Source organism: Clinocottus analis, unplaced genomic scaffold (assembly GCF_023055335.1).
Source record: "Clinocottus analis isolate CAN_PGR_092001 unplaced genomic scaffold, fCliAna1.0.p SCAF_11, whole genome shotgun sequence".
Taxonomy (NCBI): domain Eukaryota; kingdom Metazoa; phylum Chordata; class Actinopteri; order Perciformes; family Cottidae; genus Clinocottus; species Clinocottus analis.
Window position 1 is genome coordinate 2,987,948 of NW_027175832.1, and position 27,323 is coordinate 3,015,270.

At 41.1% G+C, this 27,323-nt stretch overlaps 4 protein-coding genes across 5 annotated transcripts; 3 read left to right on the forward strand and 1 right to left on the reverse strand.

Moving 5' to 3' along the window:
* Positions 1-1,946: 1,946 nt before the first annotated feature.
* On the forward strand, positions 1,947-6,439 carry LOC137782331 (E3 ubiquitin-protein ligase MARCHF2-like). Of its 2 annotated transcripts, none has more exons than XM_068571569.1 (5): positions 1,947-2,253; positions 3,326-3,637; positions 3,742-3,937; positions 4,226-4,435; positions 5,082-6,439. In XM_068571569.1, exons 2-5 carry the CDS (start codon positions 3,453-3,455, stop codon positions 5,235-5,237), a joined length of 747 nt encoding a protein of 248 aa, XP_068427670.1. In that variant the 5' UTR covers positions 1,947-2,253; positions 3,326-3,452; the 3' UTR covers positions 5,238-6,439. The 2 variants fall into 2 exon arrangements, with proteins under 2 accessions (XP_068427670.1, XP_068427671.1); XM_068571570.1 differs by having other exon boundaries at positions 3,341-3,637.
* Positions 6,440-7,170: 731 nt separating this feature from the next.
* LOC137781942 (ras-related protein Rab-11B) lies at positions 7,171-11,619 on the reverse strand. The gene is made up of 5 exons (XM_068570970.1): positions 11,422-11,619; positions 9,450-9,645; positions 8,856-9,049; positions 8,549-8,629; positions 7,171-7,825 (listed from the first exon to the last, which is right to left on the reverse strand). Exons 1-5 carry the CDS (start codon positions 11,459-11,461, stop codon positions 7,680-7,682), a joined length of 657 nt encoding a protein of 218 aa, XP_068427071.1. The 5' UTR covers positions 11,462-11,619; the 3' UTR covers positions 7,171-7,679.
* A 1,169-nt stretch (positions 11,620-12,788) lies between these two features.
* Positions 12,789-20,347, forward strand: LOC137781940 (mitochondrial import inner membrane translocase subunit TIM44-like). Its single transcript, XM_068570967.1, has 13 exons — positions 12,789-12,869; positions 14,043-14,147; positions 14,354-14,518; positions 14,642-14,722; positions 14,894-15,043; positions 15,447-15,580; positions 15,681-15,766; positions 16,292-16,384; positions 16,584-16,708; positions 17,269-17,319; positions 17,604-17,693; positions 17,904-18,014; positions 18,110-20,347. The coding sequence occupies exons 1-13, from the start codon at positions 12,840-12,842 to the stop codon at positions 18,227-18,229; spliced, it is 1,341 nt and encodes a 446-aa protein (XP_068427068.1). The 5' UTR covers positions 12,789-12,839; the 3' UTR covers positions 18,230-20,347.
* A 6,700-nt stretch (positions 20,348-27,047) lies between these two features.
* Positions 27,048-27,323, forward strand: LOC137781945 (cortexin-1). Its single transcript, XM_068570975.1, has one exon. It carries the CDS (start codon positions 27,048-27,050, stop codon positions 27,321-27,323), a length of 276 nt encoding a protein of 91 aa, XP_068427076.1.

The window sequence follows — 27,323 nt, forward strand, 5'->3', positions numbered from 1 at the left end:
AATGAAGTTAATCAATGGGAGCTACTATAGTGACAGACACATTGTGGCAGCTTGTTAAATCTCTGCTATGTCATTTCAACAGTTTCAAACCTTGTCTACCAGCCTCAGATATGTCTTTGTGGATTCATTATTATGAATCTAGAACACAAGGCAAACACACTTACACACGTTACCTACATTTTACTGCTGGATACTTCAGAAAAGCATACAGTTTCAAGTGAATGTACTTTTCTCACATTTCCAAATGAGTTGCAGTTTTTTTATGTGTCTGTCAATGTTAAAGTCCACGAAGACTCACGTCTCATGATATCCCACACATGCAGAGAGGTAGTGTCTAATGATTTTAGTTGGACTTTGGTGGAATCGCTCGTAAGAAACATGTTCTGCGCGTGTGTGTGTCTGTGTGTGTGTGTACTCAGATTAAGGTACACTCGCCACATGTGGACCCTTTCTTATCAGTGCGTGGGTTCAAAGGGAAGAAAAAGGTAGCGGCTGGGGGAGAGGGCAAGGCAAAAATAGATATTGTTTGACTAACAGTTAAGGATTATGTGGAGGTTACTATTCGGTCACATTAAAGGAAAGTTTCAGAATTTATGAGCGGTAAATTTGAAAGTACATTTTCAAAAGTATCTTGATTTTGAATGTTTCTGCAAAATGAATAATTGCATTAAGATATTGTATTTTTTATATCTGCTAACAGTATGTTCAAAAGTAAAATTAATGCTGTTCGGCGAACCAAAGTAGAGCTAGATCAGCCTGATCATTGCATGAGCTGGTCAAGATCTAGGTCAGGTAGACATTTCACAATGTTTGCTGCAGCAGGTTTTAATGTCATTGAGTTTGCTTAAGCTTAAAAGAGAAAAAACATCTTTTAAGTCATTGACCTTACTAAAACCTATTTCCAGTTCCCTTAACTCAACAAAGTGCAACACACTCTAGGTCAGTAATAAGCAAGCAATTGAGAATTATAGACATATAATATGCTACAATATATATATATGCTAATCACCTGGTTGTACAGTACAACAAATGCTTATGGTAGTAGCACAGTATTAGCCATGAAGCACATCAGGAGCTATACTTGTATGAGACAAATATGAGACATTCCACAAAGGAAAATGACAGTTGTGTAGCCCTTTCTCAAACTATCATCTCAGCTGACATTTGCTTCAACACTTGACTATACTCTTTAATATCACGTCTTCTGGAATAAAAGTAATATTTGATGTTTTTGAACCAGTGACCTGCTTCACATCAATTTGTTGCTTAAAACTCTGCAAAAACAAAAATGACTTCCAAACACTCACACATAACCAGTGATCATGGTTAGGTGGACCATGAATGGTGTTTTCAAATCAATCATTAGTAATAGTAACCATATGCAATGCATAAACAGGATAATTCTCTATAAGAAGTTCTGCATTCATTTTTTAAGTCAAAGTTCGTACGTGTTTGCAAAAAGCAACCTATTTGACACAAACCCCCATTAAGAACATTAACTGTAAATGTTGCGTGTTTATGTCTCGAGACTGTAATAACCATCCTCTCTGCAACGTGGGGTTGACAAAACGCTGACACCCAGCGGTATTCATTTATCCCATTTTACCACATGTTTTCTCAATGGAGGGTAATGATAGACTGACGTTGCTAAACAAACTAATCCAAACATGGCCGACCACACACAAAAATGGAAAGCGGTAGGCTATTTATATAATTGCTAATATATATTCATTATCAGTTTCCACTGGCCTTACTGACCTCCTTCACAGTGCGTTTAGCAATAGAAAATAACAAGTAGGTGTCACAAGCGTATGTCCCCAGTCGTTACTACCTGTGAATGATAGGTGTGTCAAGCGTAGTAGACAGTGTGGTGTGAAGTGGCCGTTATTACGATATCACCAAGGACTTTGAAGGCAGCATTGTGTCACGTGACCAACGCACAGCTGAGGGACGCTGGGGGAGGCTGGCCCGCTGCTAGCCCGTTAGCCACTTTAGCCGTGTCTAGTTATCCTGGTAGAAAACAGCCATTTCCTTTCAGCCCTTTCGAACAACATCGCCCGAGGGAGACATGCCACACGCCATGGAGGGGATACAACGCGCGTGGCTGTCCTCTGTGTCCTCTCATATCATCCGTTTCTGGTTAGATGTCAATGTCATTATTTGTAGCTAGGGCTGTACACTTAGCTCAGCTAGCTTGTGTCTGGTTAACGCAGGGCCAAGGCCAAGGCCAGGCGAGAGGAGAGAGGCCGTCGGGTGAGTACATTGAGGCCAACATCTGTTTTTCCCACATTGTTGTCCAGTTTTTCCACACACCAAAGCTATATTTCAGCATGTCAGTTGACAGCTTCTCAGCTAATGTCCACGGTTTATGGTATTGAGATGGGTTTTGTGTTGGTGTATGTACAGTAACGACACTGTATCATGTAACGTTAACGCTGGAGCCGTGAAATGTTCACTGTTCACAATCGAATAAATCTGGACAGTGTGATTTGCAATGCGCACGCAGCCTGACAATACGAGGTTTTATTTTCTTGTTCATGTTAATATGATGAGGAGGAGGATTATGACGATGACAGTATAAAGCCACCGGATTTGAAAAAAACAAAAACAACAATGCATTACATCGCAATGGCATTATTGGACTCATTTTGACTCTCTTGTCCGGGGCTTTAGATGCACGAATATGCTTTCATGCTTATTATTATTATGTTGTTGTTTTTTCAAGGTAGTTGTTGTGAGTAGGTGTTAATATTAGTCTGCAGGCCAGGTTGTAGGGACTTCCTGATACGACCACCTGAACACCTGTGAAAGGTCTTTTCTTCTGCAGTGCACAGCAATGCGCAGCATTCTGTATTTACTTGCCAATTACATTTGTTGAGTCCATATCACCCTTATTTAATAACGCATAGTAATAACTTCTATTGACTAAAATATTTCATACCTAAAAAAAATCTTTTTTTTCATAACCATCACTCCAATTGAAAGGTTCCAGGTGTGTTTTTGTACCTTTCCCCTGCACTAGTACTTATTTCATATTTTTAGAAAACTCAAAATCTTGATTTATTTATATATTTTTTTGTGAGGCTCTGTATTGCGTACCCTTCACAACATACCTTTGTTCTGCTTTTAAGGTTGTGTGTCTTGTTTATTTTCAGCAAGTAGATTTTTTTTGAGACCAGAGCTGGTACTTACTTCACTTTCTTGCACATAGCGTCACCGAGACTAATATAGAATCTTACGTGAGGCTTGCAAGGATGACATCATGTTTCACTTGTGTTGTCATTTCAAGGCACCCATACATGCTCAGTTGTTTCTAATCCACCAGGCATTTGCTCTGTAGGTGGGCAGAGGAGGAGGAGGAGGAGAGGAGAGGAGGAGTAGGTTGGGTTTCGGATCAGCCTTTTGAAGTCGCCTCCACTATCATCTTCGTCACCATCATCCTCAGCTGAGCCATGTCTTCGTCAGGGTGCTGCCACCTGCCTGGCTCCCTTTGTGATTACTCTGGGAACGCAGAATCGGATACCTCCAAGGATTCAGAGGAGTCCGATTCTACTACGCAGGCCCAGTTCATTGCAAAGGTTACAGCCAAAGATGGCCGCCCACTCTCCACTGTTGTCAAAGCGGTGAGCTTGCAGAGGTAAGAGAGTGTGCAACTCAGATTTGGGCCCGAATGAATATACTGTAATTATATTGTACTTTGGTAAATCGTTACATTGTTGTCTTCTCTACTTTGCTCCATAGTGATGTCGGCATGTGTCGGATTTGTCACGAGGGAGCTGGAGGGGAGACACTGCTCTCACCTTGCGACTGCACTGGTACGCTGGGTAAAGTGCACAAGAGCTGCTTGGAGAAGTGGCTGTCCTCCTCCAACACCAGCTACTGTGAACTTTGTCACACAGAATTCACCATTGAACGGCGGCCACAACCACTCACACAGGTTAGAGGGTTTGTTACTGCAAGGATAACTCTTGGGCTTTGTACTGATTGGATTCCAGTTTGATGTGATTACAGTTTGACATGATTACAGTTTGATTAATTTGAAGCCATGTACAGTCTGTGCCAATTAGTAGCATCTGCAGGATATGAGACGATTGAGAAGATGGTAGCCTGAAATTCTAGAAGAGCTCTTATTCACAAGAGTAGTACATTTCAGGAAATTACACCATTTAGATTTTTACAACTTATTTTGTTGAACCGACTTAACTTTTGTTGAACTATTACTCAGTGGCTGAAGGACCCAGGCCCCCGCAGTGAGAAGCGCACGCTGCTGTGCGACATGGCCTGTTTCCTTCTCATCACACCGCTGGCAGCCATCTCTGGCTGGCTGTGCCTGAGGGGAGCCCAGGACCACCTGCAGCTGAAGAGCAGACTCGAAGCGGTCGGCCTCATCGCCCTCACCATCGCCCTCTTCACCATCTACATACTCTGGACACTGGTAGCTAATGCTTTACTTTGCTTTTTCTCCTGTCACTCAGAAAAAATATGTTGATTAAGTTTGTCTACTTATGTTAAGATGCTGGCATAGATAAAAAAAATTCTCCCGGCATCTTGACACCCACAACCTGGAGCTAGTATTTATTTTTCTTGGTATCCTACATAGGTTTGAAAAAAATTAAGTGGACTGGCACGCAGACACAATACAAAGAAAGCCACACATATCCGCCAGATCTATGTTCTGCTCTTAATTATTGTAGAAATTATGGGACTGTTTTCTGGTCCAATACTCAAAGCATAGAGGGACGTGACTACAATTTGATAATCTTTGGCACAGAGTACTTATTTGTTTAAAGGTCGGACAGATTATATACTTTAATAATAGGATTGATTTTGAATCTGCAACTTTCTGTAGAAACCCTTTTAGTCTTCAGCAAAAGATTAAAAAAAATGAGAAATTGTAAAAGATTATCTCTTCTGCTCCCAGCTTGTGTAGCAAGTGCAGCTTGAGTCAGCATATCATTCCTGTCCTGTAGACGTACTACTCTGTCTCGTATAACTTGGTGTCAGTTTTATTGACGTCTGTCTTTTCTCCCCTTGTCACCGCCTGTCTCGCCCCCTCCCACTCTTCTTCCACGCAATCTCAGGTGTCATTTCGGTATCACTGTCAGTTGTACTCGGAGTGGAGGAGGACCAATCAGAAAGTGCGCCTGCTCATGCCCGACATGAAAGGGGCGCACACCACTCAACGCTCTGTGCCGACCAAGTCGACCAAGAAAATGACTGACGAGACCATCGTATGAGTGCAGATCGGTGGCATGAGGAATATTTAAAATAAAGCCCACTGAAGCACTACCTGAAAACAAGATTAATCATGATAATCATTTTTTTTGCACTTCATAAGGACCATTCTGAGGGGAGAGGTGCCACCTCCCCGTTTTCTTTTATTGAAGCACTTGATGTAAACTACTACGTATTGGCCGACCACAAATGTGGTTTTGGGAAGAACTCATTCCGGAGTCATAGTCCATGTTGAAGCCGAGTTGTCACCGGACGGCCAGTTCTTGGATGTGAGCGACTGAAGACGTGGATAATGGACTAACCCGCCCAACTGTACGTCCGTGACACAAACTTTTGAAATACTAGGACACAAGCTTATGTAGCAGGATATAACTGATTCAGCATGCTACTACAATATGATATGAAACATATTCACTACCTATAATTCCCCCTATGGCCCTTCACGATGTATTTAGCTGTTTTTGAACAATGGGCAGCCAATAGCCCGGCTGAGGAGAATAACCTAAAAAAACATGTTTAAAAAAAGTCTATCTGTGAATATCCTTTCTTGACAAATAGAGGGCGACAGTGGCCCGTACCAATGTTGTTGTCTCCAATCTGAACCCCTTTTGAAGTTTCCTGCTAAAGCTTATCGTTGCTGTATGAACGTTGAAAATCGAATAATTTTCCTGTGTAGAGAACCGCTGAGGCGTCACATATTTATCACACTTGAGTGACGATTAGAGTATGTTGGATAACACCAACTGCAGCCGTTACACTGCATTGCAGTTATGCATAAAGAAGTGGTATTGAAGGTGTGGAAAAGTGTTTGGATTCTAATTAGATATGGTTTCTACTATTGTCATCCAAGTGCATTAGCAAACAGCCCTGCTCCACTTGTAAATGCACCATTCATAATTTGAGCTGCCGAGCAATGAACAGTAGTTATCATGTTCTCCAACGTAAGGGATGCAATTTTAAATAGAAGCGATGCAGTGTCCAGAATAGTGAGACTACAGACTTTTGTCCGATTATAAATACAGAGATTCACCAGAGCAGGCTGGGATTCCGTAAAGGTGCAAAAAGAAAAATGTGTTTTTGAGACGTCAATCAATGTGTGCAGCATATGCTATACAAAGTATTTTGTGTTATTGTAGTCTTCCTGCTGCATCCCCCAGAAAGTTGGGTTATTGTGCAATAAAACAAGAGGGACTCCTGGACTAAATCAATGTGGAAAGTGACTTGTCTGTTGATTTGAAGTAGTTAGGACTAATAATCGTCATGTAATTTCTGGAAATATATCTCTAAGGATTCATCATTATGTGGGAGAACTGTTATGTGGGAGACCCTGAACATTCACTATTTGTAGGACAGTTGCATTGTATACCATGAATATGACATTTACCAAAGTAAAGTATAATTATTGTACTACAGTTGGTTACTTGAATGTTTGTTTCAATACTACTTTTCAGAGGGAATTCCACAACTTATTTTACAATAACAGTTCCTTTTCTGATTAATATTTTACATAAAAGATAAGTTTATAAAATAGATTACGTTGCTAGAATATACTTACAGGTTCCCATTCACAGTTATGAATTGTTAGCAGCGACACAAAAGAATGGTTTTCCTTCTCGGCTTCTCAGATGGTTTAGTTAAATTAACTATTTAAGGCCCAAGGACATTCAATTCTTCACTATTTAAAAAAAAAAAGCAACAAGTCGGTGCAATGACCCAAACAATACAAATTTGTGTAGCATCTTCTCAAGTTATCTTGTGGTCCTTCGAGGGTTTGGCTGCTCGGATGGGACCAAAAGAGATCTGATTTGTATAAAACTAGCTCCACCTTGACCTGAAACAACAGCATCTACAAACTTATAACAATCAGTTGGCTGGGTTTAGATCACAAGTTTGATTGTGGTAAGATATAATGATTCACAAGAGCACAAGAGCATAATATTGTAAAATTTAATTTCATGGCATTAATATAATGTATGTGAGCAGACAAGCTATCAAAATCGAAACAAACAAAAAAAGAAGAATATATTTTACAGAAAATGAAATAAGCATCAGCAGCTACACAACCACTTTTGAGAGATGATGACTGAAGGGGGGGGAAAAGCCCCAAAACAGGACTGCTGGTACGACAAACAGGCCTCCCACACGTGCAACCAGTGGGCGTCACTGGCAGAGCTAATCTGCTACGCTACTCTATCACGGGGTAACTGTGCAGCTGCACACGCAGCACCAGCAGTCCTGTTTGTGCACTGGGACGTAGCGAACTGTACCTGGGCCAGACTACAATTTGAAATCGATTCAAACAGCTCTTTCTGGAACGGATCAGAACGGCACTGACTCCACCGATCTAAAAAAAAAAAAAGTGCAGACTCGGACAATATAGCACCCCAGGTGGATGGAAGCGACACTGTGGATTTCAATTGATAAATCGACCCAGGTGAGAAGGGTTACAGGTTCTGGCAGCACTGCAGTTTGCTCCCCCTCTGGCTGTCCGTGGTGGGCGGCACGCTGATGTCCACCACGTTGTTTCCCGGGGACTCGTCGTGGGCGGACCGCTCTGCGATCTGTTTCTGCGAGACGATGCGGTAGATTTCTGTTGTTTTTTTTTAAAGATGGAATAGAAACAGATCAGTTGTTTCCCCCTAAATGACTCTGTGGTGTTGGGTGTACACTGACAATGCTACTGAAAGCCAAAGGGGGACAATACAGTGTATTATGTATTTTGAGTTGATTCTTTAGGTGTGTGGAAAGAAATTCCCACAGCAAGAGGAAGTTACTCAAGTAAACCTTGTGCGAAAATCCTCCCGCTCCCATTTTAAGTCCCAGCACGCCCCATTCAGATAATCTTAAAATATGTAATTTTTCCATTTTTGAACCAAACAACACCGTTTTGACTGAAACTCTTTCCCAACAGGCCAAGGCTTTGTTTGTTGTTGCAAATTCTGATTCTTTAAGTCTTAATCTTTCCAAAAAGGTGTCTTATTGACCGCTCCAGGAGGCATTTTTGGGGTATAATAAAGTAGTTACCAGAAATAACCATTTCTTTCAGTTGATGTTTCCTCTGTTAATGTCAGTAGCTATTTTTTAAACACACTATGTTTTTGTTTAGAGCCTGAACACATGTCTTAAAGCCTGCAGGGCGAAATTTTAAGCACCACAGTTTCAGCTTAGAATGACATCGTTATCAAACCATGGTTTTGGAATGATTGGTGTTCAAGAAGTTACAGTGGCATTTTCAAGCACTTTCATTTCTCATCGTTCAAAGTATGATAGCAACAGTTTAGCTGTGACGTCCAAACTCTGTTCACAAGCATACCTGTGAGGATATTCTTGAAGGCTTCTTCAACATTTGTTGAGTCCAAAGCGGAAGTTTCTATGAATGACAGATTGTTTTTCTCTAAGGGGAAAGAAAGAAAACATTTTACAACAATAAAAGCGTTAGAGAAAAGTTAATATCAGGAATGGCACGAGGAGAGAGGTGTATTCTTTTCTTGCCAATTTCACAATAACAAAAAATAGAGTTGAAGTAATCAATAACTTGAAAGAAATAGAAATGCATTCTATAAAATCCCCACACACTAAAATATTTAGGCTTTCCTGTATCTTTATGGAAGTCACAGTACCTGCGAAGGCCCGGGCCTCGTCCGTGGGCACGGCCCTGAGGTGGCGCAGGTCACTCTTGTTGCCGACCAGCATGATAACAATGTTGTTGTCTGCGTGGTCTCTCAGCTCCTTCAGCCAGCGCTCCACATTCTCGTAGGTCAGGTGTTTGGCTATGTCATACACTAAGAGCGCCCCCACCGCTCCTCTGTAGTATCTGTAACAGGACAAAAGACACAATCGATCAGCACATTTCACTAGTGAGGACAAGAACCTTCTGCAGGTCTGGTTCGTCCTTTAAATCATTCTAAAGTGTTAAAAGTAAATATAATATACTGTACAAACTGCATCATGTCTACTTCACTGATAACTAGAAAGAGCATTACTTGCAGAAAATGCATTGTAATGCAAAAAGCTGAAGCTTAAAGCTGAAATATTTGAAAAAAAAATAGCTGAATCTAGCTTAAAATAGCTGAATATAGCTAAATATATTTGGAAATGAAAGAAAAATTGAACGATAAATAAAAATAAATTTAAAAAAGTCAAAGTTTGGTTTGTAAAACCTGCAGATACTCTGAATCTACGTTTAACATCAGCAGCATACAGACGTGACTCACGCCGAGGTGATGGCTCTGTAGCGCTCCTGTCCTGCTGTGTCCCAGATCTGAGCCTTTATCGTCTTGCCGTCCACCTGAATGCTGCGTGTGGCAAACTCCACCCCAATGGTGCTCTTACTCTCGAGGTTGAACTCGTTTCTGGTGAACCGAGAGAGCAGGTTGCTCTTCCCTACGCCCGAATCCCCAATTAACACAACTGTGGAGGGAAAGAGAAGGAGGAAGGGACGATAAAGAGGAGACAGGTGTGTTAGTATGAGTGATGCAATAGGTAGGGGCCTGCTACTTCATATATACAGTATATTAATAGATCCAAAAAATGTGGATATTGCTTAAAGCCGTGCCTCTAAATGCTGGTTTCAATAGAACCCAGAGCCGTTGTGTTTGTGTGATTTATGGGATTAAAAAAAACATACATGTCTACCGTAAAATAGTAATGAAACAAATTACAAAACATACCACTACTAAATCCTTTAGTCCCACAGTGGGGACATTTATTCTCTGCATTTTAATCCATCCTTCGTAATTAAGGAGCAGTAGGCTCGCAAGGGGGCGACTGTGGGACTCAAGGACACTTCGACATGCATTAGGTTGTTTGTTTTCTATGAAAACATTTTCACTTCGCAGAAAATGCATCACTGAATATATTGTCTTGAGTTTAGCCTCACCAAAACAACCCAAGGGGGGGGAGGGGGGGGGCTGAAAACTTCCTGTGAGTACTCAGCTGTAACAATGTTGTGTACCAACCCTAATTTACAACTACACAAATAACTAAAGTAACATTTCACCAACATTGAGTGTAAACATGGGACAACCAGCTGCACAACTAGTCCAGCATACGTATGAGCTGTCGGTAGTGACTGTTGTTCATGCATTGTCTCAAGCCGTGTTGTAAGAGAAAAGGGATTGATCCGCCTCGTGGACCTGGGCCGAGCTGTGCTTCTGTTCACAGCACAGCAGCAGAGGTGGAGTCTTTCAGTGTTCTCGCTCCCTCGACGAGAGGAAACAGAGCCAAACTTTGTTTTCCCTGTCGACATCGTGCTGCAGGAAGCTGATAAGAGGCTTCATCAAAACCTGAATCGACAGTCTCAGGCCGCCTTGCCCTTCCTGTTTCGGCCGGGTACACAGACGATGGCTCGAGCAGAGAGACAGGGGGGGAGAGAGAGAGAGAGAGAGAGAGAGAGAGAGAGAGAGAGAGAGAGAGAGAGAGAGAGAGAGAGGAGAGAGAGAGAGCCTCCGGCAGATGCCCTATTCATCCCACAGAGGATACTTTGTTGCATCTATCTAAATGGCCCTTTGGCTTATACAGGCCCAGGATGTTAATGTGCTACAGGAGCTGATATCAGGATCAAAGGAAGTCATTCTGGAAGCAAGTGAGCACCCGAGATAAACATGGACCTGAGTCTGGTACCGCTCCAATCTGATGATACAACTGATCAGAGCTTCTGATCAGTCATAACTAAAGCACACTGATACACAAAGTTATATAAGTTTCAGTATTTTCAGTGTCTGTAAGAGCAAGCTGAGTAACAATCCTCATCTGAGGATTAATCTTATTGATCAGGAGAGGTGGAGGCTAATAGGCCTTTAATCAACCTCATGAGGTGGAATGAAACAGCATGTCATTCAATAAAGCAGCAAACTGTTCACTCAACAGACCAATCCTCCTCTCGGACTTGATGAAAGTTTAATACAAAGGCTGGGCGCGGATAGGGTGTTGCATCCTATACCTATAAATATAGCTGCAGGCGTTGTGATGTTTCAATGACAGCATTATGTTTTAATAACACAAACCGATTATCATCCGGGTAGTTTCTCATAAACACTAGTCTGTTTCTTTAGATATTGTAGATATATGGTATGTGAAAATGACACAATAAGAGATTTGTAGGCATTTCTAAAGCATCGCTCTGTCGGTGTGAGTAAAGGGGAACGCAGTCATCTTTTTTCTTTCTTTTTTTTTTTTTTTTTTTACCTTTGAACAAGAAATCGTATTCATCGTCTCGGTTCCCCATTCTGGACGAGGCCGCTCCAAGGCTTGTCTCCCGAAGAGGATGTGTGAAAAATATGGGTATGAATTGTCGTTATATGACAGAAAAAATATGGAAAAGGTTTGCACTGAGAGTCTGCGCCAGTGTTGGCTGTCAAGGCGAGCTGGCCGCAGAAAGAGAGAGCTCCCAACTCTGCAGCGGGAGGGGAGGAGTCCCTGCACTTCAAATACCTTCCACAGGGGGCGCTCTTTACTGGCATGCCAGCAGATACCGTCCAACTGGAGACGCATCCCGTCTTTTAACTCTGAATAAAAACAGTGACAGGGTCAGTAACATGTTGGTATTAACACATAAGGATATGGTTGACATTGTATGGTGTGTAAAATAGTTATTGGAAAAAACATTCAAAATAAAAAGGGTATGTCAGCAACCAGCAACAAGTATCCTCACTCTGAATGTTGTTGAAGGTAAATTATATAAATGTTATGGTGGAGGTATTTTGTTCTACACAAGAAACTGACTTTAAGACTGGAAACATATTACATATGGGGACACTTTTAATCGGTGAGGCAAGTTGCAAGCTGGAGGGAATTGAATGTAAGATGATGGGATGATCTCACGATAAAAACAAATGTTTCCGAAAATGTAATATATCAAACTAATGAGTTCTAATAAATGTTACCTATAGGGTTTGTACTATTGTAGTCTTTTTTTGTATCATTCTTTTCTGTTTTTGTGTTTATGTCTAAGTATTATTTTTCTTTATATATATTTTTTCTTCTGTTTTTTGTTGTAATGCATTTGTTTGTATACAATGTAATCTTTGTGTCTGCCTCATACATATTTTCTAATTAAGATGACAATAAAAATACATTTAAAAAAATGAAACTAATTGCTACTTGATACTGTAGTAAAATACATAGTTTGTTTTGTTTGCATGCCAGATTTGCCAAATAAATCAAGTTATACAGGCTTTATTTTCTCACAGACATTGTTTTTTTTTTTTATGAAAAAGATGTCAAACAGCATCAGTCGTATAATAAGTCATGTTTATGATTTTATGCTTCACACTGGAGTGACAGTGTTTGAAGTAAAATTGAGCAATTTCACAATGTGTTTTTGTGACAATAATGCCTACATTTACACAATAATGTAACATTTATTTTAATATACTGGGACATTTTTTGATTCATAACCGTGCATTCAAATTATGCCCATCATAAATTGAGTCAGACTAGTGACGGAATAAATTCAGTTCAATCTTTTTAGGCTGCACTATCCCTTTAAAGTTTTACTGACAGCTGGCCCCGCCCCAACCCATCCGCTCTGCTCCTATTGGCTGAGCGAAAGGTCAGCTGGTGTAGCAGTAAGCACGTGCAACTCCGCTCATTTGAAGATCAAGATGGCAGCCTCCGTGTGTCGGTGCTACGAGGTTAGACCATTCATGTCCTTCATTGCAGTTCTTTAGGCTCTAGCAGATAATTTAGTGAAGGGAGTGGATGTATTCAGCTTCCTGTTCGTCCGTTAACGTCTAGTTATGTGCAGGGGTTATTCCAAGTTGTTTTTTGTATGCTGTAGGATCGCGAGATGTCCGTTAGAGAAGGCCTTGTTGCATCAGGCGGACCGCAGGGTTCTTAATGTTCTTGCTCACCTATCAAAGTCTCAAATTAACTTGTTATTTTAGGTGGAAAGGGTCTGTGAGAGGCTTAAACCGGTAACACGAGGTTAGAAAGCGAGCCGTTTAGACGCAGCCTGTAGCCAGGTACTGACTCACCGGTTGTTAAACATATCACCATTAACCATGGTGGCACATTCTCTGTAGTACAGTTGTTACATCACAAATTCTGTAACTCTGATTATGTGACGTGGCAAGGAATTTAAGCTTTGGGTGCACATTTTATCATGATGAATCACGTACTTGGGTGTCACGGTTAACATGGTGTTCCTAGTATTTAGATACTTGTCTCAATGCTGTGTGATGTTGGTGTGGCACTAGAGGAGCAACTACAACACCAAAGAACCCCCAACACCTGACCCGCAGGTCTAGATCGTAATCTTAAAAATAATGAAATGGTTTTAGATGGAGACACATCCTGTTGTGTCCTGTGCATGGAATCACTGAGTTGTGCCCTCTTGAATGGCTTTTTGGATCGAGATGGCAAGAAATCATTGACGTGACTTTCATTGGGCACAGCTGTTCTAGAGTCTGTCTGTCTGTCTCTATCTATGTATATCTCTTTATCTATATCTCTCTATCTATATCCCTCTATCTCAACCACCTGTGTATGCTTTTGAAACAAGTGTTTAATGTAACTTGCCAAAGGTGTTTAGCTATGTGTAAGTATTGCCCAGATTGAGCAAAGACTTAATTACCAACCTGCAAACTTCCAAAACAAATGGTGATAAGTGAATGGGGTTCTTCTAAAGTAGCATCACAACAACATGACTCTCCTCCCCCTGTCATTTACCTATTTGATATCCTAGCTCTTTACTGAGGAGGCATGATTACTTCGTATCCCATTAACCACCTGTCGCTCTTTCTCCATCCATTGCAGTGTTGGCAGAGTTGAGTTTGTGCTAACGCTGGCTTTCTTCTCCATTGCAGCTGGTTGGCAGACGTGCATTGGCGCTCAGCTCCCGGACTACCTTCTCTTCAGTGTGGAGAGGAGATGCCTATTCGTTGCATAGAAGCCCAGCTGCAACTGTGCAGGTAACTACTGACGGCTCCCATTCCCCTTAACATGATCCATACTAATACTAACTGATTTGTTCAAGTTTGTCATAATCTTCTTTCATTCTAAATAGTACATGGCATCTAGTTCAATCCTCCTTTTAATGTCACAGACGAATAAAGGACAACCTCCCTATGTGAATGGTCTGTCCAACTTAAGTCATAATTTCTATTTATCTCATAAGGTGCGATATGCTTCAGGACGTAAAGGTTTCTTTGGAGAGTTTGTGGATAACCTGCGTCAGGAATTTGGTAAGAATCAGGAGATGAAAGACAAAATAAAGAAGTTCAGAGAAGAGGCCAAGAGGCTTGAGGAGTCTGATGCTCTCCAACAAGCCCGCAGGAAATATGTAAGAACATTACTTGTTTGTCATCTATTTGAATAATGATATCTGCATCAACCAGGAGTTGCTTTAAATTCTTTTAAATGTTTTTAACACGCCAACATAATGTTTTTTTATTTCCTTTAATAGAAATCTATAGAGTCTGAATCCGTGAAGACTTCAGAGGTGTTTAAGAAGACCTTCGGCTCCCTGTCGGAGACCGTCAAGGAGGTAAGGTATCACCACTTAAATAATAACAAATAAATGGCCTCAAATGAGAAAATAAAGTAAAGTCTCGTTTTCTGTAAAAGTGACTCATTGTATATTCAACTATACTGACTGACTAATTGCACCTGTCTCTCTGTGTTTGTGTATGTGCATGTATTTCCATTCTGGCCGTAGGGTCTTGAGGAGGTGAGTCGTACTGACATCGGGAAGAAGATCAAGGAAAGTGTGGAAGAGGCCGCCAAGACAGCCATGCACTCTGCCGAGTCCGTCTCCAAAGGAGGAGAAAAACTGGGCAGAACCGGCGCATTCAGAGCGATCTCACAGGTTAGAAAATAAAAAATGATATCCATAAGTTAACAAGTTTTCATCATCATCACTGGAGGAGTATCTGCTAACATCATCTTAATCTTTACATTATTTTTGGCCCCAAAACTTTGTGATTTTGAGTAATGATTTATTTTTTGATACAGTGTGCTTCATAGGTCAATATGTCAGTGCTCATTGCTCTCGAGTCAAGGGCATTCACTTAAAGGTGTAATATGCAGGAATTAAAGAATATATCTATTTTGCTGAGTCATTTCTGGAACATTTCTGGCATCAGCAAAGAGCTATTTAAAGAGGAATAGAATCTGGAAATAGGAATACTAATCTGAAAAGTCCTGTTCTGAACGGTTTGATGTAAATACTGTTACATCCGTTATAATCCGACTGTGTGTGATCTCTGCAGGGTGTGGAGAACATGAAGAAGGAGATAGACGTCGGGGACGCCGGCCCTTACAGAGCTCCCCCGCAGCTGAGGAAAAGAAGCGACTTTTCCTCCAAAGGAGCCGAAAACGACTCCAGAGTGTTTGAGGCCAACGAGTGAGTACATATTTCCTCTCTCATCCACCTCTTCTGTAAAATTGTGTCGTCACTTCCCGTCTAATGATGGAAGTTAATCTCTTGTGTTTCTTTGATGCAGAGAGGACATGGGTGTTGTTCTCCACAAGGATTCAAAGTGGTTCCAGCAGTGGAAGGACTTCAAGGACAATAACGTAGTTATTAATAGTAAGGAAACCCTCTGGGTAAATTAACTCAGAGTGTGTGTGTGTGTTTGTGTGTGTGTGTGCGTGTATTTTATAATAAAACAAATTAAAGAATATATATATATATTTTTCAAATAATTAAGTTATAACTATTTTGTGACCATTAACATGCACTGTGATTGGTCAGTGGGGCGCAGTGACTAGCTGGCTGAACTCGGTAGGAAGGAAAGAGTAAGTTGTTGACACATATTTAGAGAAGCAATTGAATTTTTGATAGTTTTGCTTGATGTATTTTTTTTATATTCTATGGCTGAAGGAGGTGGTGGATTTACTGTATATCTCTCTCTCGCTCTCTCAATCTCAAAACCATCTACAGTTTGCACTTTAATACTTCCCTTTGAAGGCAGCAGGTGGCACCAGATTCTTTACTGAGACCACAGTCGTCACAAGTGCATGTTTTTGCCCCTAGCAGTAAACAAAAAAAGTGTACATTTTCCTCTTTTAACAAGTTGTCCTCACCCCAGTATTCCCTGTTTGTTTCCTCCAGGATACTTTGAGATGAAGATGAAATACGATGAAAGTGACAATGCCGTCGTCAGAGCATCCAGAGCTGTGACTGACAGAGTCACTGGCTTTGTAGGTATGACGCTCCAATAGTTGATTTTTGCAGTTACACATTGTGATGTATTTGCACAATTTCTGTTACTGTGTCTGAGTGAGTGGTAGACAATAAAACCATTCTCCATGTTGTGGCCTGTTTTATAGATAAATATCTGTATTATCACAAACCTTAACATCGAATCTATTGTATCGACTGATCCATTTGTTTATTTTTCCAGGTGGTCTTTTTTCTAAAACAGAAATGTCTGAGGTGCTGACAGAGATTGTGAAGGCAGACCCCACCTTTGACAAAGACTCGTTCCTCAAACAGTGTGAGAAAGACATCATCCCGAACATACTGGAGGTAAATAGACACTTCTACCGTCTCAGAGTTTGTCTTTGACTACAGTCCTCTCTTTGCTCAATGCCTGAGGGTATTTCACAAAGGCCTCCAATAAAAGACTTACTGATGAAGGTCTTGCTTTATTGGAAGTGAAATCACAATCCATTTTGTATCGGATGAAGAAAAGCAATTTGGGCTGGAATTAGTCAAATCAGACGGGAGCTGTTGGGCTTTTAATGCTGAGCAGCAAAAAAAATGTAATTAGACTAAGTGATGATGACAGGAAACACTTAAAACAATGTGTTATTTCCCTTTGTGGTCAAAGAACACAAGCTGATGATGCATATTATAATGACAAAAGACATCTTTTAACATTAACATGTTTAACTGAACCTGGAAATCAATTGGCACTCATGTGAGTTTGCGTACCGTTATCTAAACGCACTGAATTTGGTGTTTTGGAAATCTGACTTTAAGACTACAAGACGATGGAAATGGGCAGGATTCAATAAGTTTGATTCACTTTCTGAAAAACCTTTCGGACGGTCAACGTTGACGCTGTGTTGTTGCTCTTTCTGCAGGCTATGATCCGTGGAGAGCTGGACGTGTTGAAAGACTGGTGCTATGAAGCTGTAAGTTATGAGCTGCGGAAGATCAACCTCCAACCAGCAGCTTCTCTTCAATGTGTTTTATATCTTTTAATATTTATATATCTGGCTATTTGCTCATCTCCTTGACAATGATTTGATGTATTTGCAAATGGGCACAATTACTTTTTTTTAAAAATCAGAAATGGAAGCCTTCACAAACAGGGAAACTATCCTGTTTGTAACTTATCTGTCCACTTTAGTTGGTATACAAGTATGTATAAAGCTTAATGTTCATGCCTAATGTGTTTTTATTTACCTGCCTTTAGACGTACAGTCAGCTGGCTCATCCCATCCAGCAGGCCAGAGCGCTGGGGCTGCTCTTCCAGTCCAAAATCCTGGACATCGATAACATAGATGTAAGTGCTTGTACACCAGCCATCACACATTCAGTCATACTTTACTGTGTTCTCAACATTTACTACTCTTTTACTGGCACAAAAGCAGACATCACTTCTTGTTTAAATATCATTTAAGAAGTCATATAACTGCAGAAAGTGACAATAACAGCCGTTAAGTGTGACGTTCTCGTTTAATTAGTTTGTTCATCGTCTCTCCCTGTGTCGTAGCTGGCGATGGGCAAGATGATGGACCAGGGCCCCGTCCTGATCATCACCTTCCAGGCTCAGGTCGTCATGGTCATCCGCGGCCCCAAAGGAGACCTTGTGGAAGGAGATCCGGTCAGTAAAACTCAGGATTACCTACAGGACAGTGAATCTGTTCAGTCCTTTCAAAGAAGTAAACTGTGCTCTTCTTCCTCCCGCCGCCCCAACAGGAGAAGGTGATGAGGATGATGTACGTCTGGGCGTTGTGTCGCGACCAGGAGGAGCTGAACCCCAACGCGGCCTGGCGACTCCTGGACATCTCCGCCTCCAGCACGGAGCAGGCCCTCTAGGAGGAGAGCAGGCGGACCGGCAGACACGAGACCACGCCCGACTGCGAAGAACGGAAGAGACGCGAAGGACGTGCCCGCAAACACCCGCACGCACTGTCTCGCACCCGTACATTAACACCTGAACGCAGAGCGCTCCCGTGTCATGCCAGAGACTGTGTTTGCACACTCTCACATTTCCATCTGTCCAGAGGATTCACGTGCACATGTCAATTCATCCCCTCTATGGTGCAAAGACATACTCGAGTAGAGCAGTGAACTACTGGTACGTGATCTAGTCGTGTTGTCTCTCGCGCTGGTTCGCTCGGTGTTTGAGTTTCCAGGTGGAGAGTGAATACAGAACACATTTTTGGATGAATGGGATCAACCGCGTTTCAACACCTGGCTGAAAAACGATGTCTGTGCCATTCCCCGTGACTAGTTTCATGCAGCGGTACAGTCCCTTCACACCAGGCTGGTGGCTCGAGACAAGAAGATCGGTGGAAGGAAATAGTCACCTGTGACTTTTGCCTGCTGCTCCCTTGAGACAAAGCCTAAAAACTAGGTTTTAATGTCGCCACTGTCTTGGTCAAACAATGTAAACGGGGAATAATTAGAATTTGGCCACAGGCGTGGAGCCTTGTTGCAACAACCAAAAAAAAAGCAAAGTGTCACATCTTAAGAAACAGTAATCAAGGAATTCATGCTTCAAGTTAAAGAAGGATGCCAACAATTTTTCACATGCAAATTGGTTTACTTGTCACATGGAGTCTACTCCTGTGAGGGGGAAAAAACAAACCAGTTGTAAATTGTCATCTTTGGCTTTGAAGAGAACTTTCTAAAATCTGATGAAATAGCCCAGATGATGTCATCAATTACCACAGATTAGACTTTGTTTTTTTACCAGAAACCCTGTGGTACAAATTTGGCATGTGGAGTTTGAAAGAAATAAGCATTTACTAGGCAGGAAGAGTCCAACGAAAGGATTTCTTTATTTTTTTTTCAAGCTTGGACCATTTTAAGGGATAAGTCAAGATATCCAACCTTGTGGCACTTGGATATCCATTATTCTTTGTTTTAAATGTCTCTTTAGGGTCTCTAAACTTTATGAAACTGCAGTACTAAATGGCCAGAGTGCAACTCTAAGGCTTAAAGTGCAAATTGTACTTTCCACACGGCTGCAAGTGTCTGCCTGCCTTCAAGTCCACGAGGATCTGCCAACAAACGACGTGTGAATATTTTGCCTCTGCAGTCGCCAAATGAGATATAAACGGAGCTGCACGTTCACTGTCGAGAGCACATACGGCCCTTTAATGCCCCCTTAACACGGAATACCATACAATCCCATACGATGAGGTGAAATGAACCATTGAGACGCTCTTGAATGGTTTTTAGACAGTGGTTGAAGTTTTCTATTTCGAGACCAAATACACGGCTAATTATAATGAATGAATGAAAATGAAATGAATGCATGAAAAGTACTTTATTAATCCCCAAGAAGAAAGTTTTTTTGCCGTAGTAGCAGCATCCCACACTTACAGACATCAATGAAATAAACTAAACTAAACACACAAAATAAAATGTGTGTTTAGTTTAAAATGCATTTAGTTTAGTTTAAAATGCATTGTTAAAGAATCCGACCATTGGTTTGCACATCAGAAACTTAAATCAAAACCTAAATTACAGAAAGCAAGATGAGGTGTGACCCATAGAACCCAGGATGTATTGACCGGTGTGGTCGGGGTCCGTGTCATGTGTCATGTGTCATGTGTCATGTGTCCTTCAGCTCAGAGCGCAATGCACACGAGAAACAAGCAGTTGGAGAAAACATGTCCTTATGTTATTCGAGGGGCGACATGTTTTTTCCAAGTTTCTGGCTCCTAGTCACTGTATAGCTACTCAATAACAACTGTATTGTATCTAAATATAAATATAAGCTCTCAACTCCTTGTAAATATATTAAATGTTGAGTACTGCTTCTCTGTAAGATTGGGAGGGACCACATTCAAATACGTCGTTATTGCAGCTTTATGATTTGATCGTTTGCCATCTTGTGTTGCATATTTTTCAGCTGTTTGTTTTTACTAAAATGTTTGTTTTACTGTTGCTGAAGATGAAAACTTGAATAAGCACATTACTGTACCGTTGTGTTGACTGACATTTTTACCGTCACTAAAGGTTGGACCCATTAGGATTGTACTGTCGATTAATTCAATTAATCGACGGAAAAGTCCATAATTGTGAAGAGAAGTTGAGCTCCAGATGAATACATTTGGTTATAGAGTATACCACGAAGAATTTGAGCTTGTTTGATTGTGTAACAGTTCAGTACAAGTGATGGGAGACAATTACATCAAGAGGATTATTATGTTTTTGTCATTAGTGTTTATGAAAATGAGGTGTCCTGTCAGGTATATGCTAATTTAAATCAAGTTCAAAATAGTTGTTTTCAATTTGTCTAAGGCTTTTATAGTGGCACTTATAGATATATCTTTGTGTCACACAGCCATTTAAAAAAAAAGAAGCCAAATTGCCATGTTTTTAGAGATAAAATGTTATATAAACCCCTCGATGAAAAAGATCTCAATATATTTAGGCTTGAAACTGGAGGTTTGGTTGTATGGAAGAGCTACTGAGAGATTTCTCAAAAAAAAGAAGAAAAAAAAAAACGGCCTTCAAAGATATTTATTTTAAATTGTTCACATACACTACAGGTGAATAAGGTCAACTATTTTAACTAATAGATATCACTACAAAAAATGCCTCAGTTAATTATTTACAATAACACACTATTTTAATTAAAAGTTTTCTGAAATGTTATGTTTGAAATGCAGCTGCTTACAGCTGGTCTACAGCAATATACCTCAACTATCAAGTGTTGTTTAGATTGCCATGAAATATGGTTGAGATAGCTTTGGTCCCTCATACAATGAATCTTAATGTTTGTTGAGGCCTCAACGTTGATCTGGCGTCTTCTGATCTTCCCCAAATCTTTAAATTTAGTGAACTGTGTCACGGTTAAGCGGACACACTTCACTTAATAAGCTTCCCTCTTGGTGACACTGTCAACCCGAGTTTCATCTCTCTACACAAAATACCTTTTCTCATCTTAAGCACATTGTCCTGATTGTTTTGATTTCATGAAAGTTCCTCCAGCTCCACTTGTAAACGCTGCTTGCTCTATGCAACACTCACAATGTTATTTTATTGGAGTAGAGCGGTTGAGAACAAAGTAAAAACAGTGCCAGCTTGCTAAAAACAAGGTTCTCTTAAACTTACGTTGCCACATATTCTCTCCCATGAGACATATCCAATCATCAACTTTAAGTTTTAGGTTTAAATTGATTCCCTTTTCTATTTTTATCTAGAAACGTGTCTGCAGAATAAAGGCTGCTGTATTACGAGTCCCTCCATCGAAGCTTTAGAGTCTGCAGCTTTGTTTGTTCTGTGAGAAAATGAAACTCTGAAAGTTGTGTGTGTCCTTTGTTTTCTCATTTCCACACTGACAGGCGTTGACAGATGTCCATGGATCTGGCCATTAACGCTGGTTAATAAATCTATGGATTTTGGTAGTTTAGGGATGATACATCAGGCTTTAAATAACGCATGCCGATAGATCCACACATGGCTGATGTATAAGGGACCTCATCCCACAGCTGTCTGTTGTGATGAACGACCGGGACGTCCTCCTGCTATCCAACCTCCTTTGTTCACGGCATCCGTCCGGAAGAACTCTGTGTTTTTCCCTCTGAGCAATGAGTTCTTCTGAAAGGCGCTTAATGCACCAACGTATAGTAACAGCCTGGAGGCCGAGCAGTACTCTCCTTTATCTATTTTGCTAAATCACATAATGTTCTTGGAGGCACATTACTTTCATGTATCCACCAAGCTGTGCTCTGGTTTACGTTTTTAAAAAGGCTTTCAGCGCAGCGTATGCAGCGCCATCGGGCCGTTATGTAAGCAGCTATAGCAAACTGTATGAACGTCATGCAGCATAAGTTGCTTATTTAGATATTTACATTCATCTTGGTGGTCGTTGTTTCATGGTCGTTTCTTTTAATGAGAAGAAACGTACGTTTAGAAGACAGTTTGTGAGACAATGTGGCTGAAAAATGAAACATTTAAAGGAGTCGCTCTGTCCCGAGTGAAAAGCTGAACAGTAGATTGATACACTGGAAAATGTACTTTTATATTCATGTAATATGTCAGTTGTGTATGTACAGTATTTAATATTTAGGGATTTAAAAAAACAAACCAAAAAAAACTTGATATAATGTGTTAATTAGTGAGCTTTAAAAAGTTGAGCGTCAATGCTAAGCTAACCGATGACCCACATAAGTACATATTTGAGAATAGAATACATTTTCTCATCCAACGCTTGAAAAAAAAGAAAAACTATTCAACTATTCCTGAAAATATAAGTACCATCTGACCTGCGTCTGCTCCCTGAACCACAGCTTGACCTCCCAGTGAACCGTCAGTGACATCCAGAGAGTGATCGCATTGAACATGTTGAATTCGTATAACCTTGCAGGCTTGGAGACCTTTATCCACTAAGTCCCCGGTCGGCGTCCTGCTGGAGCGCTGCTCAGTGTGATTTGATTATGATCCCCTTCAGGACAGCTAGACAATACACGGACGATTAATTAAACCTACGGGGAGATCCCATGCGGCCTCGGGCAGGAGGATGAAGATGTGTACGCTCTGCAATCTGTCCCAGTGTTTGTACAGTTTTAAGAGTGTTAATTAATTCTCACAGTATCTGGAGCCTCAGGTGCAGTCAGGCCGCTTCACCTCACACCATGATTGTTTAATTTCTTGCAGTTCAACAAAACCTCCAATGCATGTCTGATGTTAGATGAATTAATCTAACTATTACTAGAGTAATTAATGTTTAGCCCGTTGAAAACTGTGGAACCATTTTTGTTTGAGGTTTTTTTTCCCTGTTTGAGTCATTGTAGGAACCCCAAATTCCAATATTTGTGTTTAGTATATGTATTTGTTCAGAAAAGTCTTGGGAAAACAATGTATATTTGCAAAAAAAAAATCACTTTTAAAAGATATTTTGATAATAACTATGAACATCCAGCTTGATATGAGCCAGATTCCCCCAAAATGCCTCCTGGAGCAGTCAATAAGACACCTTTTTGGAAAGATTAGGACCTAAAGAATCAGAATCTGCAACAAAAATCACAATAAAACAAAGTCTTGGTCTGTTAGGAAGGAGTTTCAGTCCAAAAACTTTGTCGTTCGGTTTAAAAATGGAAAAATGACGTATTGTATATCAAAAGATTGTCTGAATGGAGCATGCTGGGACTTTAAATTGTCTTTACATTTCCACATGTGTCTTTTGACAAACTAATATGAGAATTCTTTTGTGTAATTTATGTGATCAACACGTCACCTTTATTTAAAAAGCCACAAATTACAAATGTGTCTCACTCTTATACTGTACAATAAACTTCAACAGGAAAACTAAAGTGTGAAACTAGTTATAATCAAGCAAAGTAAAACTGTTAAATCTCAGACTAACAGGGTGCTACACACTCCTCTTACATAATGCAGCATCCACACGTGGCTCCCGGCGCTTCACTCATCCAAACCAACAGATTATGTGAGCCGTCCGTGCAGCGGCAGGGTTACAGGAGGGCTGCGAGGTGGGGCGGAGCCCTCAAACAGCACCGACTTAAAGCTCCAGACAACGCAGAGGAGGTGCTGCAGGACGTGAGGGATCAGACCTGAAGCTCAGTGTGCAGGAAGAGCGAGCGCGAGAACGACTGCTGCTGCTGCTGCTGCTGCTGCTGCTGCTGCTGCAGGATCATCATCACCTGACGAGTAAGTTCCTTCATCTTATCGCCCTCCAGATTGTCACCGTGTGAACTTTTGAATGTCGACAGCGTGGAACTTTAAAGAAAACTTCATATCCATTCAATTGAAATGATGTACAATGTTCTAAAAATGTTAAAAACATTCAATTCAATGTTTTTAAATCAAGAAAAAATATTCACATCTATCCCTTATTTAGTTAAAAGTTATGCCACGCATTGAGCTTAACTTTATAGATTAATGAGGCGGCAACAAGGCCGAGTTATTTCTGTTCTTGGAGCAAATCGTTACACTTTGAAGGCGATCTACTTGCTGCATGATGCTCATCTCATGTCCTGCTTTTAATGACATCATCAACATAGTAAAAGTATTGTAAGTTGTAAATTGTAAATAGAAGATCTGTGAGGAATATTAATAACAGTCTCTCTGTTAAACTCTTTTAACAGCAGTGAAACAAAAGTTATGACTCTTTATTCATTTATGTATTCAAGAAATATTGTTGCTTTTTACCACAAGAATACAAACATCCAACTACAGAAAATCTCCGGGGTGATAAAAATATAATACATGTAATAATATTTTATATATAATCAGAGATCAAAACCAGCTGGGATTAAAACAAGATAGAGGCAACCGGCTTGTGTATGAAGATATTCATATATTTATAGACATAATCAGAAATGTCTGATGACAGCGAGCTCATTGCTTCAACTACACACATTTGTCTTTGTGACTGCATGGCAGTCCGAGTTTAGACAACATCCTCTCCACACTTTAATTTGGAGAAGTCCTTGACATTTTCAAAGCTGCTGTCATAATCCACAAGTATAAACGGGAGTTATTACAGGTATTACAGCCACGAGGGACACCATATGTTGCTGCATGTGCTCTGTTCTCAGAAATCACTGGCTTGCTTCACTTGCATAAGTCTACATCTTTCTCTAATTTACTGCCATTTTTAAAATGTAAAACTGTGGTTCTGCGACACTTTTAACCTGGAGTCCAGTTTTTTTTTAATCTTTGTGTAAATCAGATGTGGCAAAGCTCCAGAGTGTGATGTATCTGCAGCTTAGGAACCAAAGCAGGTCCCTCAATGAAGATCGATGAGCCATGAAATTGATGTCGCCCTTTCTTTTATATTCTTTAAAGCTGTGTTTGTTTTTCTCCTCAAAGCAACCGGTTTTTCCTCCTCTGTGGTGTTTGTATCAGCGTGACCTTGGATACCCTGCGTTTGAAAAAGCCCATCTTTACTGGAGCCACACACACATGTGCAGAGTTCACCTGTGAATTGACAGGTCTCACTTCCTGACTTGTGAAGCAGGTGGATTATGGGATCAAAAACTGAAGGATGGGGTTCATCCGTGTAACCCTTTCCTAATGTACCTCTGAGAGTAAACTGTGACGCAAAGTTGCAGTGAGCCGCAAAGACACAGTATAGAAGTAATCAAACGTCAAACATCACATTGCTCAACTTCTATTCTCCGGTTTTCATTAGCAGCCTTGTTCTGAGTGGTTTGCACTGACACTAATGTGTCGTGTAAACTTCTATACCTGAGTCCGATGTAACCACGGGCCATTTGATGATTACTGATACTGAGGCAGGCAATTTCTTTCATTATGCCTTCAAGTCCCCTATTAAAGCTGCTCTTGGCCCCTGAGTCCCATCATCCAGAGAGCGGGAGAGCAATCAACGTGCCTTTGCGAGGATCAGCGGGGTGGTGAGGAGGCAGACGAAGCGTCCCGGACCAGAATCTGCTGACGAGGGTGTGCATCTACAGCAGGAAATGTCTCTCCACCCCGCGGCCCATTTAAGAGAGTGTTTTCTGTGTGAGAGTGATGCAACTCTCTGAGGGGTTCCTTCATATTATTCTCTTGAAGACGAGCGGATTGGACAGGGCATGGGCAGTTTTAAAGGGAGACTGTGCTGACTGGGGTCACGCTGAGTTTGGACCCCCATGAGAACACCTTAGCTGGGTTCCTGCAAAGTAACAATCTGTAATCCTGGACATGGTCGAGGCCCCTGTTGACAAACCCTGCATGCTGGAAACTCACTCATGTTGTGTCTCGTCTTTGTGCTTTTTTCCCCCTCAGGCATCTTGAGGAGTGAATCCCCAAATCAACACGTCACTGGTGAATCAAGATATACAAATAGCAGGAAACCAACAACTCAACTGCAACACGGCCAAACAATTTAAGGGATCGAATACGGAAAAGCTTTGTTGAAGATCCTTTACAGCCTGCCGGCACTTTGATTGATCTGTGGAACATCTTCAGCCACTCGGCTGAGCCCTGTCTGGGGCTGCTATTGGAAGGAACTTAAAATATTGACAAATGAACTGAAGACTGTGCAAGATGATCTGAAATTGAAGTTGTGACCTGAGCTTTTGTATTGCTAGCTTCTCTGGAAAACAAGTGAGTCTATGTGGAAGAAAGAGAGAGGGACAGTTCCATCTAATTAAACCTCCCTGAGCATGCTAACTGGAGGGTTTCCTCATTTGCCCTTCTGATTTCCCCCGTGCATTTTGTTTCCACTGGACCCATTTCTTTGCCCTGTGGCTTGTGGGAAACACTCACATTTCACAATGTGATCCCTCCTCAGGGTTTAAAAATCACTAACAAAGATGAACCTGCTGTTCCTCAGAGCTTCTGACTGCAAAATTAATTGTGTACTGTAAACCCGGGGTGGGAATCACCAGAGGTCCCATGATACAATATCGTCACGATACTTAAGTCCAGATACAATATTATCGCGATACATTGAGTATCGCGATATAATGCGATTTATTACATTTTTTTCCAACAGCAAATTGTCACCCAAAAGAAAACCTATAACTTGATTTTATTATTCCAGGACAAAAACGTTTAGAATTGATTAAATAAAAGATCGATACTTGGCTTCCGTGTATCGATACAATATCGCCACCGAAAAATATCGCGATACTATGCTGTATGGTTTTTTTCCCCGACCCCTACAGTAAACGATTTTCAACCTTCAAAACATTCCCCGACATCCAAGATGAGTGAATCAAACTACTGGGTTGTGGACTACGGTCTCTCCTCTCCCGCTCCGCCAGCGTTCCCCAGGAGCCCCACGGTGCTGCAGCCCATGCCGGGGCACCCCGAGCAGGGGACGGCCCTGTGTTTCGTTGGCCTCCTCGTGCTGCTGCTGCTCTTCCTCATCGTTCGCTGCGTCCGTATCTTATTAGACCCCTACAGCAGCATACCGGCCTCATCGTGGACGGATCACAAGGAGGGGTTGGACAGAGGACAGTTTGATTATGCACTGGTGTGA